A 13,238-nucleotide genomic window follows, 5' to 3' on the forward strand; every position below is an offset into this window, starting at 1 on the left:
TCTTTATTTTTTTTTACTTTTTAATACTATATATAGTGATGATATTCATTACCCAGGATGCAGAATAAGTTATTCTTCATCTGAGGTAATCTTACGATCACTTCATAATTAAGTTACATTTGAAATTCAAATAGTTACATTCCTATTTACTCACTATGTAAAATTTGGTATAAGAAAATAAAAATATAGATCACAAGATAAGAAAATTTGAAGTTTATGTATATTTTACATTATGTTTTACGTTGTAATTTTACAAAACATAAAATATTTTTTACGGTGATTATATATTTTCTTACGGTCTCTTTTTACGTCAGAAATAAGACAAAACTTACGGAACGTAAAATTACAGTGCATTGGTGGTAAAATAGAGGGGGGTGAAAAATAATTATTCCTCACGCAGGGTGACGAATAGTTAATCGCTATTCGTGTATATATATATTAACAAAAACATCTTCAAAAAATGTTGAACAAGTATTTGAAAATAATGTTAAACAAGTATTTGCATAAATGTTGATCATGAATATAATAATGTTGAACAAGTGTTTGAAAAATGATGAATGAGTATTTGAAAAAATGTTCAACAAGTATTTAAAAATGTTGAACAAGTATTAGACAGAAATGTTGAACAAGTATTTTAAAAAATGTTGATCATGTATATAAAAAATGTTGAACATGTATTTAAAAAATGTTGAACAAGCATTTGAAAAATATTGAAATAAGTAAAACATTGATCAAGCATTTGAAAAATGTTGAATAAGCGTTTGGACAATGTTGATTGCTTATTAAAAAAACTATTTTTGACATATACAAAAATGTAGAGTGAAAACAAAAACAGCATAAGAAAAATAAAATGCAAAAAAGAATGAAAATAGAGAAGAAAAAAGAAAATAAACGAAAGAAAAGAAAACGAAAAAAACCCGGCTCAAATGGCATCAAGTAGGTCGCGCCCCTAGTATTTACAACGAAATGGATGTGGCGGAGTGGCTAGCAACATGACTCATCTCTCTCCAGACTAGGTATCCTTCCGTTGAACTCGCATTTGGTGATCTCTTTTTACTTTAATGCGTGAATGAATGGGCTGGCCCAAATACTTAGAACCTTCGGCGACACTTCTCTACCGCCTAGTTTAATGCGAGAAATAGTTGCAGCGTAGACATAGAGATTATAGGTCAGTTCGGGTGTTTGGAGCCGGATTTGCTAGGTGCGGTTGGGTGACATTTTTCCGTCTGGTCACGGACCAGAGGGACCTCCTATTTGGCGAACTGCGCGCAACTAGAAGGAACGTGCACCTATCTGCTCCCCTGCACAGTTTTTGGGCCGGCCCATGTGTGTGCGAGACACCCCTGTTTTTATTATTTTGTTTTTCTGCTGTTTGATTTTTCATTTCTGTTTTTATTTTTTCTGCTTTAAAATATTTCAGAATTTCAAAGGAAAAGAAAAATTTTAAAAAAGTTTGAGAAATCACAATATGTTCATAAATTCAAAAAACTATCATGATTTTTTAAAAACTGTTCAGGAAGTTATAAAATGTTTGCAGATTTAACAATTATTCGTGATACCAAACAAAATTGTCCGCATATTCAAAAGATGTTTACGAGTTTGAAAAAATGTTCAGCAAATCAAAAACAATGTTCACATATTCCAAAACTGTTCATGAATTTGAAAAAATGTTCATGAATTCAAAAATTGTCCATTATTGTTTTATTTTATTTTCAAAATTTAAAAATGGTCTTCAATTTCAAAAAAAATTCGAAAAATTAATAACGATTCATCAATTCAAAAATTGTTCGTTGATTCCGAGAAAATCATGGATTTGAAAAATGTTCACGCATTTTCAAAAAGAATATAAATAAATGTTCATGAATTTCAAAACATGTCAACAAATTTAATAAAAATGTTCATGGATTTGAAAAATCTTCATGCATTTTCCAAAAGAATATAAATAAATGTTTGTGAATTTAAGAAAATGTTCACCAAATTAAAAAAATGTTGGTTGAAAAAATGTTCTGCTGATTCAAAAAAATGTTCACGGTTTCAGATTTGTTTTTTGCAGAATTGTAAAAAATGTTCGCGGAATTGAAAAATGTTCACGATTTCAAACAAATGTGAGTGAAAGATAAACAATGTTCATGGTTTCAATAAAAAATGTTCTTTCCAAAAAAATATTCATGATTTCAAAAATATTCACTAATTTGAATAGATGTCACAGAAATGTAAAAGAAAAAAAAGAAAAGAAAGAGAAATAAGGAAAGGAATAAGCGCGGGGGGTATGCGGTAGCGACCTACGCGTGGAATAGGAACCACCATGATCAAACAGCACGGGCGTTTGGGGCGGATATGAGTCCAATAGTAGATGCTCTAAGCGGCTGGCTGCGAAACAACCGGACGGACCAAAATCTTGTGGCTTGTCGGCCGAAGCGCATCCCCATGCTCACCAGACCGCGGATCTTCATCTCCCTCCGGCGATGATAGAGGAGTCAGATCTACACACCGTAAGCTGGTGGATTGGAGTTAGGAAAGAAAGACGGACCTACCGCCTATGGTATTCGTTGCCATAGGCAAATAAAAAGTGTTCATATCATAAAATTGTTCACCGCTTCAATGCAAAAAGCCACTTGAAAAATATATAATGTTTCTGTAGTTCAGTGAATTTGTCTATGGGAAGGAAGAAAACAATCAACAGAGAAAAAGAAACCCACCATGAACCCTACAACTTACAGAGCACAAAAATGCACAAATGCATGCGAGAAAGAAAAGCACAGGCACAGGCAACCTTCGAACCAGCAAAGCTCCAGGAAATCTCAAAAACATGATTCACAATCATATGGTTCCATTGATGTTTCTGAATCAAGTCCTCCTATGGTTCACTGCTCCAACGAGAATTAAGATTCATTCTACAATTGTGTTCCGATATCGGTGGACTAGAGGGCAGAGGGATCTCTAGGGAACTGTCTTTACAACCTCATCAAGTCGTCATTAGCTCAAAGTGAACATGTCATCATGCCATCCTCCTTGAACGTATTTGGCTTGCAGCCGCCTGAGGGCTTCAACTTGATCTGGTGATGCAGTTTCAACAAGGAATGTTTGACTCCATATCTTCCGCAGTTCTGACCGGAAAAGAGTCAAGCAGCAGCAAATAGAGTATTGTCAAATAAATGATGCTGTGCAACTAGTTAACACCAGTATGTCCAAAGTCCAAATACACAGATTCATTGAAATGAATGTTCTAAGAAATCATCAGGTCACTGGAATTGGTGAGGGGAGCCTACTCGTTTAAAAATTGGCCTCCCAGTAACTCAATCTAAGATGTGTTCCCCAATCTAAGATCCCTTCAGCTGGGTTCTTTTGCACATTTGTATATGATCCCACTACTTCATTTTTTTATCAGCATTGTATTTGGATGGTTTATGTATAGGCATGTTGAAATATACTACTTCCATATCAACATGTTCACATGTGCACAACCCTCTGCTGAGCTCGGATGATTCGCCCCCTTGAACCTCTCCGTATATTCTCTTTCTCCAAATCGTCAAGTCCTCAGCAGTGGTGACTGGTGACTGCTTGGCGGTCAAGTCCGTAGTGCACAGTAGCAACCTGACTTAACCATGCCTACAGTAGACTGGCTGGCCTGTACGCTCGAAACTGAACCACACCCTAACCATGCCTCTCCATCCCCCTGTTTTTGAGCCAAACGACCAGTCAATGAGTCGTAAAAAAAATTCGACTCAACGTGCTGACTGGTCGACGAGTTGCGACTAGTCGCAACTACAGGGTCGACTGTTCAAGAGTCGCTACCCCAGAACGACTCGTCGACTCGAAAACCATGCTCCATTCCCCATCTCATCTGCGACCTCCGGGCCACTATTGCCCCCGCCAAACCAGCTCTGAACTATCTCCCTTCCATTTAAATATCCCGATACAGCGTTATGACTTTGCCCAGGCACATCTGTGGTGCTCCACTGGATCTACCACGGTGCCACCATCCAGAGCTCAGCTCTTGAAGTTCACAGGGACATGATGTTACGTATTGGGGAACATGGATGGTAGGAAGGTCGCATAAAAAGCAGCTGCACATGGAGGTAGGGAGGTGCAGTCCCACGTTGCTGGCATCCAGCGGTGCCAATCTAGCGACATGAGCAGCAAGGCTGCCATGTGACAAATTTTAATTTTGCACTCTTACTGGAAAAACCTAGAAGCATGATGTGGCAGAACCTAAGAAGTCGACCTAATGGCTAATAACGCATAACGCTTGGATTATCCATATCCACCATTGGATTAGACTACATCAGCAACACAGGAGTATAGGCAAATGCAATTCAAATAATCTTTCATGATTTTTAAATAACACCAAGGGAATGCCAGATGAGGGACTATCAATCTACTACTACTAATAAACAGCTGGGCATGATAAGGGAAAACATACGATGGATGCAAGGGCAGCAAGTTCAAACATACCAGATTTATGCATGGGTGAGAGGCACATGATGATCAAGTCAAAGCGAGAAACTTTCGCCAAATTCTCCAAAATGCTAACTGCTAACACTGCATCATCCCTGAGTACATAATACAAATTAATAATAGGTAATAACAGTACAGGTCATGAGAGTACTGCAAGAGAATGTAAGAAACACTTTAAAAAACGTAAGAGGCAAGCACACCGGAAAATTGAGGCTGTGCACTTCACGATATCAATCAGAAAAGCTGATGAAAGTGCATCCTTAAAAATCTCTGGAAGTCTCTCTGGTCGAATTGACTGATCACATAACAAGAAAGTGACAATTAGAAATGTACATACGGCCATTAATTTAAGACACCAAAAAGAGGATGAGAATAAACCTTTAACAACTGTATTTGCTGGGTAAGGTCGTCAGAGATAGCTCTCCAAGAAACCTCAAAATCATAAGCTGTCTTTGGTGTCTTCACACTTTTTACAGTGTTGGATATATATCGTGAAGCAGCACGTGATGCAAGCTCTTGCACTGATATTTCTGGTCCAGGTTTCTGTTTAGCATCTCGAGATTGCTGCATTAAATTAAAGAATTGAAATGTAACAGGAAGAAGCAACACTACTTCAAATTCCCCAAAGAAGTGTGCAAAATCAGTACTTTACATCACATTTGCACTAAATTAGTAGAACATAAATGTGCTCCTATATGCAGAACTTTAAGTATTACTCCAATGGCTAGGGAGGGCTCGCCCTCTGCCTGCTCCTTCATGGTTTTCCAGCCACCCAAACACTCTGCTCCACCACAGAATCAACATTCTAATTTGAAAGAGTAAACTTGCCCAGTGGGCAGGCTTTCCACTGCTTGAATTGACATGTTAGCTACTGGAAGCCAGTCCAGCTACCAAGCTTTGATGGATTTTGAGAACTTCAGATACATGAACCAGTTTTTTCATATGTCCATAAGGATCAAATACTATATTTCAGCAAAATGCATGAACAAGCAGACAAACTCATATGCTATGCAGGTTATATCGTTGACGATGCAAACTATGCAATGGTATAAGCTGATAAGTACCAACACACAAATCATACATCTCTTAGTTTTAGCCAACTCCTATATAAGGGGACACAATATCATGGGCATTTATGATAGCCAGATATGTTAGTCAGACCGCACCTGCATGTTATTGTCTTTGAGGCTTACACCAGATCCTCCTTTGGACGCACCACCTGATAATTCTCTGATCCCAGCCGCAGCTCTCCCAGGCGGATCAACTTCCATGAAACTGTCCTGTAGAATTATATCAGAAATTACAAACCCAAACATGTTTGCTGAATAGACCTCAGGTGGAATGTAACCAGCTCTACAAGAAACAGAACAGAGGGCTACTTCAAAATCGCAGAGCCATGTGCATGAATTATATTAATCGGACAAAGAGTTGGAAAACTTTACTCCTAGTAAAGGGAAAGACACAGCGTATCATGCAATAGAACACTATAACCTACCTTCTGGGGATCACTTGGTGCATGAGAAGTGATATTTTTTCTATCCCCAGCTTTATCAAATTCAGAAATTGTATGCTTAGCTTGAACTGAACTTCTCTTGGCCATTTTCTGCAGAAGTAATAAACTCATTATTACAAGCAATGGGAGGGGGCATCACAGACAGTCATACTTCAATACAACATCTAAGATTGAATGTGGATACATAAGTAATGAATAGAAAATTTGACCAAAGAGCTTGGATGCGAACACTAATGGTAACACATCAGATGAAAATTGAAGTAAATAGCTGCTCACCTCCATGAGTAGTGCCTTTATCTCAGAATATTGTTTCCTCAATTCTGGATTGTTAGCATCGACACTTACAGCAAATTCAGCATCTGTTATGCAAATAAGTAATGTACAATAGTTGTCAATGTTCACGCAGACAAGAATTAAGCTTACAAGGAAAGCACTGTCAAATGGAAAATCAAGAAGGGTTAAAACGCAGAATACCATCCATTGCTTCCTTAAGCTTCCCAAGTCCTTTTCTTGCAGTAATTCTGCGTGAGTATGCTTTAACATAACGGTCATCCAGATTCAGAGCCTCAGTGCAATCATTCTCTGCCGCTTCAAATCTATTAAGTTCCAGATAAAAACGTAAGACTAAACCAGATAGTGACCGTAAAACATGGCTCTCAAGTTCCACAACAGGGAAAACGCGAGATATTAGCACAAATAGCAAAGAAGAATATCAGCAGTCTGAAAGTTTCGCTTGATCTATCCATCAACCAGAATTATGGTTAGAGCCACAAATAAGGTGTACTATAGTAAATCAATTGCAGCTACTAGCACAATCAAACCAGTAAATGCCACAGGCTAGCAAACACAAGCATGGTTCTAGTGTAGGAACTTGCCTTCTTAGTTTAAGATACGCCATAGCTCGATTGGCAAAGGCAACAGCCGTCGGCGACAATGCGATACTTCTCGAGTAGCACTCAACCGCTTCAGCAAACTTCTTCTGCTTGAAGTACTCATTACCCTGCATACACAACCACAGAAACAACATAGGTTCACGGAACTGGTCTCGGACTCTCAACACAGCAGTCGAAAAGTTATCACAAGGGTTTGTATTGGGATGCATATATACATACCTGTTCCTTTTCTGAAGTGGCGTCAGGCATTGGTTCGTCGTTCAGGTAGGACGAGTAGTTTGTGCGATTGTACCGACCAGCCATCTTTAATAACAACAAACAAGATGGATATGGTTAGATTCGATAATGCACCCAAAAAAAATGGTTTGACTGCATTAGCATTATTTCAGAATTTGATCTCGGTGCTTAATGATCCAACAAAGTACTCCCTCCGTCCCAAAATAAATGACTCAACTTTGTATTAACTTTATACTAAGGTTAGTACAAACTTTGAGTCACTTATTTTGGGACAGAGGGAGTAGATAAAACTACGCATAACATATTCATCTTGTTATTTCTATAACATGAGATTGGTAAGAAAATGCATCAAGTCAAGCTCTAAGAAATGAAAATTGGAAAAATCACCCTAAGCATGCTAGGCTACTGTTTGACGGGGATTAGGGTACAGGTCCGGGAAAATCCATCACCTCTTGGAGCAGCGGCGCGGCGAGAGTGGGAACGCGTGGGCGAGCTCGACCAGCAGGCGCCCGTGGCGGTGCAGCGGAGGCGAGCCGACAGGGGCGGGGTTCCGGCCTGACGCAGCGGCGCAGCAGTCCAGCGGAGGCGGGGGCGGCTCGGAGGCGCGGCGTAAGCGGGACGACGCGGTGGGCAGGGGCAGTGTAGCGGCGCGTCGGCGCGGTGAGCCGGGCGCTCTGTCTCTCTACCGAGCGAAGCGCAAGGTCAGGCAGAGAAGCCTCTCTGCTGGATTAGGGGAGGGATGGTTGGATTGGAGGCCGGCGTCGAGGGAGGCGGCGGCGGCGGCGGCGCTAGCGTTTCTTGGAAGAGGAAGCGGGCAGGCTTTTTGGCTGGCTCGGTCGAGCTCGAACCACTCTGCGGCACATGGTTAGGTCCAGCCGACTAGTACTCTCTCCGGGGGAAAAAAATGGTCCTGCTAGTTCAGCCTGTTTCGTCGTCGGTCACCCGTGCGGCCATGCTCCGGCTCAACGACGGCTAAATTTAGTGTTTTGACCTTTTTCGCATAGAAATTCATGATCTGACCTTTGTTGGAAAGAATTTCGGGATCTGACCCTTTCGATATTATCAGGGGTTCTGGCGGCATGGTGCGACGGAGGGGAACAGCAACCGTTTGCTCGAGCTGACGTGGATAAATAACCTACCGCCAGTGGACCTGGCGGTAGGCTGTCGAACCCTACCGCCAGAACACCTGACGGTAGGTGGTTGCTGGGTTTTTGCCTCGGAAAGTTTCTGTAACGAAATATCGAAGTGCCTTGGCGGTAGGTTGTGTGACCTTACCGCCAGGGTCCATGACGGAAGGGTCATGTGTTTTATGAGTTTCAAGTTTAATTGATTGCTTCTTTTCAAAATCAATATCTTTTACCATGAAAGTATATACTCATTTCTTTTACCATGAAAGTATACTCATATTGACAAGAACAAATGGCATGAAGTTAACTTAATGTTCAAACTGAATAGATAATGAACAAATGGCATTACAAGAGGCACATAGTTTCATTATTCATCGAGAACATAATTGAAAGACACAAGACAAACTAATAGGACGATTTGCCGATAAGTTCGAAGAGCGGGCATACATCATCATCTTCAGAGCTCCTCGTATGTTAGCCCGGGCCGTGGAGACAGAAACGGCAGCGGATCCACCGGTTCAGGCGGAGGCGGAACGCTGGTCGGCATCCGGCCGTTCAAGCACTCCCACCTTGCCCTACCCGCTGGAGTTTTCGCCTCCGCCCTTCCCCAGTTGATGATATTGAACGCATATGCACTTGGGGGCGGCATCCTGACTTTCTCCTCCACATTGCTCTCGAAGTAGATTCTCCACCCAAATTGCTCACGAGATAGTTGGCGTAATTCTGCACAACTTCAATGCACGCTTCCCGACGGACACATCAGATACTTGAATCTGCCTCCATCTTTGCCTTCACTTCCTTCCACTCCTTCACGCTCTGCGATCAAGCCATGACATCGTCAAGGATCCGCTATGCCCTCTCATGCCACCGCATTGCCCTCGTGGCCTCTAGGACCTCGTCTGAGACAGATCCCACCGGCTGTAGCAGCTCGGGGAAGGTCTCGTACATGTACGGGAGCGGCATCTCTGACGGAATGTGCTGGAGAGGAGTGGGAGGAGCAGGCGGTGATGGAGTCGGCGGTGCTTGCTCCAAGCTTTTGTACCTAAACATATAGATTCATCGCACAAAGGTTAATCACCTTGAAAAAAAAAATCTAAACCTAGGGTTCATCATGTGGTCAAATGCATCATACCATATCATATTTCTCCAACCACATCCAACATGCATCATATCTCCAATATTCATCATATCATAAACTAGGTTCATCTTGAGGGTTCAACATTTGTTCTCCAACTATATCCACTACTTGCATGTTGCATCATAGCATATCAACATGCATCATCATATCACAATAAATTCCTCCAACATGCATCATACCAAAAAAAATCCTCCAAAAATAATATGAACTAGGGTTCATCTTCACATAACCATACCAACTAGTGACTAGAGTTCATATCTAACACAATACAACATCTAGAATCAACCGAAATCAATCCTAGGGTTCAAAATAATTAAATCTAGTGCAAAAAGGGGAGTGATTTGAATCAAATAATGCGACGAATCGAAAGCTATTTGACTAAAACTAATTGAAGGGATTGAAGGAGCTTACTTTGCTTTCTTCGGGGCCATCTCGATCCTCAAAAACGATGATCAAACGACGAAGACCAGAGAGGGGAGTGGAGGAGATGAGAGAGGGGGCGAGAGGAAGAACTCCTCTGTTCTTGGGGCGGCTGGTTGGGGGGGAGGGGGGTAGGGCGACCCACGGCTTATAACTGCCCTAAACCCTACCGCCAGAGGCCCTGGCGGTAGGGTCGGACAGCCTACCGCCGGGACCAGCAGCGGTAGGGTGGGACGGAGACCGTTAACGCTGCTGACGTGGATAAGTATCCTACCGCCGCAGGTTCTGGCGGTAGGCTGTTTAACCCTACTGCCAGAACCCATGGCGGTAGGAAAAAGGGTCAGATCCCGAAATTCTTTTCAACAGGGGTCAGATCCTGAATTTCTATGCGAAAAGGGTCAAAACACGAAATTTGGCCGATAGCCGGCGGAGGCCCACACGTCAGCGACTTCCATTTATTCTTTTTTTTTACTTTTTTATTATTCTCCGGGCGGCCATGCGGCCCAGACTACCGACTCTCTACCACACCCATGTATCATTTTGGCCCAAGAAATCGATCCGCCAAAGCAACAGTGCACAAACTCAAAAAAACTCAAGAGATGAGAGACTACCACCAAATTCTCCAAAAGTTTCTAAAAAGAACAATTTGTCCAAAAGCACAGACTTACCAATTCCTCCCAGTGGAAAAGAACAGAGCCTACAAAAATCTCTCAAGCAAAGAAGATGTTACTAAAACCTGCAATCCATGTACAAGACATACAAGAGTTTACACAAAAGAGGGGCCAGATTATCTATGGTAGACATACAAGAGTTTACATAAAAGAGGGGCCGATTTAACTAGTTAGAACGCAAAGTTTCAGCTACCATATATGTAGGGATTGTGTCTTGTCTTAATTTCCAGGGAGCTAGTATTGCCAGGAATTATCCTAGTTCACGTCTCCAGATGATTGAGAAAAGCCCGAGCAAATACTCGACAGAATTCTTGGTGGAGTATAACAAGGAAAACAAAAATGTCTACACAAAATCTTGGTCATCCATGTGAAGAGTAAATCAAAGGAGTATTAACAGTCACTCATGTTGGTACCAAATAAAGCCTGAAACAATTCTCAGAATACCCCAAACCAGATTAAGATCATCAGTGGACTGTAAAAAAATGCAAATTTGTCCAAAATATCTTCACAGAGCCCAAGCAAAGAGTTGCCAACCCCATTGAAGCCAGTCCAGCAAGATCTGAAGAGATAATAAGAATTCTTCTCAGTGTGGATCAATTTGACAAAACAAAAAAAGTTAAGGAATATAAAGTTGAGTGTCAGGTTATTAATTTATCTTGTGTGCCGTTGCTCTCGCTCTGATCCCTGGCCTATAACAGAAAGATAACATACTGGCAATACTTTTATCACCTGTATTTAACATTCTCTTTTTTCTCGAACACGCGGGAGATCTGCGTGTCATTAAATTAAGAAGAAGAAATGAGACAAGAACCCATACAACACCGGCTCACACATGCTACACACGCCACAATATTGTTCTTAGATTACATCCACGCCTGTTTATCATTAAAAAAACCAGACAAGACTGGACCAAACAACTAAGCTCCATGGGCCTCCACCAGCCAAATATGCATGTAGTGATAGCTATTGTTCATCATTGTTCTATAGTGTGATCTTGCCAGCATATTCCATGTGCTGACCTACACGGCTGCAGCATCTCATGTTGCAGAATTTTCAGACGAGGATTATGGTGCGATAGATTGTTGTCATGCACTCGGTATTTGCCGTGGAGTTGGATGGACTCATTTATCTTTGAAGCTTCCGCAGTTATTTTGTTTAGTTGGCCTTTAGCCATATTATTGTAATAAATACTCTCTATGAGGACCTCGATGTAATAAGTGTGTGATTGAACTCTGTTATAATTCCTTGAGTATTGTATGTGTCAGCATACCGATCCAGGCATGACACTTAAGCACAGAGGCTACGATCCATTGGGATCGGGTCGCTACAAAAAAGTTGTTGAAAACGTATCACGATGACTTATGTGTAAATAGCATGAAATATACATACATTAGAGCTGATAACTTAGACTAGGCCAGTAACTATTTGCGTGAAAGAAAGGTCATCAGAACATGTCAACATGAGATCTACTCCCTCCGTTCCATATTACTTGTCGCTGAGTTAGTACAAAGTTGTACTAAATTAGCGACGAGTAATATGGAACGGAGGGAGTAGTTTCATTGATCTCGTCGCGATAGATTTTTATGTGAAAACGATTTTTTTATTGGACCAATGATTTGAGCTATAAAATATTTTGAAGTTTCAAACGTTTCTGCTCCGGTGCTCCCCCTGGGCTGAACGCGAGGTGGAAAAACACATCGACGGCCAGGATGAACCAAAAACAGTTCATAACGAGGGGCACGATCGTCTTTGTTGCCCCCGCGTATAGCCATCGAGGAGCCCTGGGAGGCCCGTACGGGCCCGGTTAGATCGTATGCCCGGTCGTATACGTATTTGTTTGTATACGGCGGCCTTTCGTGCACGCGTGAAGCCGCCCCGCGTGTGGGGCAGCACGTGTCACGGGTAGTTGCCAAAACTGTCCCATCATATAAATGTGGACGGCAACCACCTCCGGCCGCATCGCCCACCATTTCCCCCCGCCGCATCGTCTCCCTCTCTCCACTCCCCACTCCCTCTCCTCTCCAACCTCCTCGTCTCCCTCACCGCATCCTCTCCATCGCCATGGCGGACGCAGGAGGCGAGCGCCCTGATTGGGGCGCAGATCTGGTGGAGCAGGCGTGACAGGTCGCTGCGGGCACCTTTGTGAGGGGGCGTGCCGGCGTCCAACGCGGTGCTCCCTCCGCTGGAGATCCGGAGAAAGCGGGGGCGGGCTGCAGCGGCGCGGTCCAGCCAGATGCGCCCGCTTTGGCGATCTCCGGCAAGGCGCAGAAGGTGGAGGCGGGCTCTGGCGAGGCGCAGAAGGTGGGGGCGGGCTCTGGCGAGGCGCACGAGGTGGAGAAGGGGGAGAAGGTGGAGGCCGGCTCCGACGAGGAGGAGGCGGAGCAGAAGGTATCTGCTTATCACTTTTAGTTGGTAGTTTTTAGATTGTAGGGTTTGTGGCCAGAACTTTGTTTGGTTAGATTTGTTGGAGGTAGGGTTTTCTCTGCATTAGGGTTTTTCTGTATTTGATTCGTGCAAGAATGGTGGGCCACTTATGATTATTAGATTAGGTTAGAAGTAGCCGGATTGAGGGATGGGGTTTTTCCAGATGCTTATGAGATTAGTAGTGGAATTTTTGCAATTCTTTAGGTGTTTGGCTTGAGGATTAGATGATGGATTACTCAAATATATACTTCTCTATTGGTTTGGGTTGGTGCCTGCTTTAGTTCTTTGGCTTGATGATTAATTAAATGGATGCTTAGTTCTAGGGATTATGCATGTCATAGTTGCAATTCTTAGATG

The 13,238-nt window shown here is 42.5% G+C and overlaps 1 protein-coding gene and 1 pseudogene across 2 annotated transcripts; both read right to left on the reverse strand.

Moving 5' to 3' along the window:
- Nucleotides 1–2,774: 2,774 nt before the first annotated feature.
- TPR5 (Tetratricopeptide repeat (TPR)-like superfamily protein) lies at nt 2,775–7,979 on the reverse strand. 2 transcript variants are annotated; one of them, XM_048711010.2, is made up of 11 exons: nt 7,551–7,979; nt 7,084–7,167; nt 6,847–6,971; nt 6,446–6,567; nt 6,248–6,330; nt 5,954–6,061; nt 5,625–5,738; nt 4,837–5,001; nt 4,659–4,753; nt 4,456–4,553; nt 2,775–3,107 (listed from the first exon to the last, which is right to left on the reverse strand). In XM_048711010.2, exons 2-11 carry the CDS (start codon nt 7,165–7,167, stop codon nt 2,977–2,979), a joined length of 1,125 nt encoding a protein of 374 aa, XP_048566967.1. In that variant the 5' UTR covers nt 7,551–7,979; the 3' UTR covers nt 2,775–2,976. The 2 variants fall into 2 exon arrangements, with proteins under 2 accessions (XP_048566967.1, XP_048566962.1); XM_048711005.2 differs by having other exon boundaries at nt 4,837–5,022; nt 7,551–7,978.
- A 706-nt stretch (nt 7,980–8,685) lies between these two features.
- Nucleotides 8,686–12,520, reverse strand: LOC147990055 (uncharacterized; annotated as a pseudogene).
- Between the last annotated feature and the right edge of the window lie 718 nt (nt 12,521–13,238).

Source organism: Triticum urartu, chromosome 1A, assembly GCF_056163025.1.
Source record: "Triticum urartu cultivar PI428250 chromosome 1A, HENAU_Tu73, whole genome shotgun sequence".
NCBI classification, from domain to species: Eukaryota; Viridiplantae; Streptophyta; class Magnoliopsida; order Poales; family Poaceae; genus Triticum; species Triticum urartu.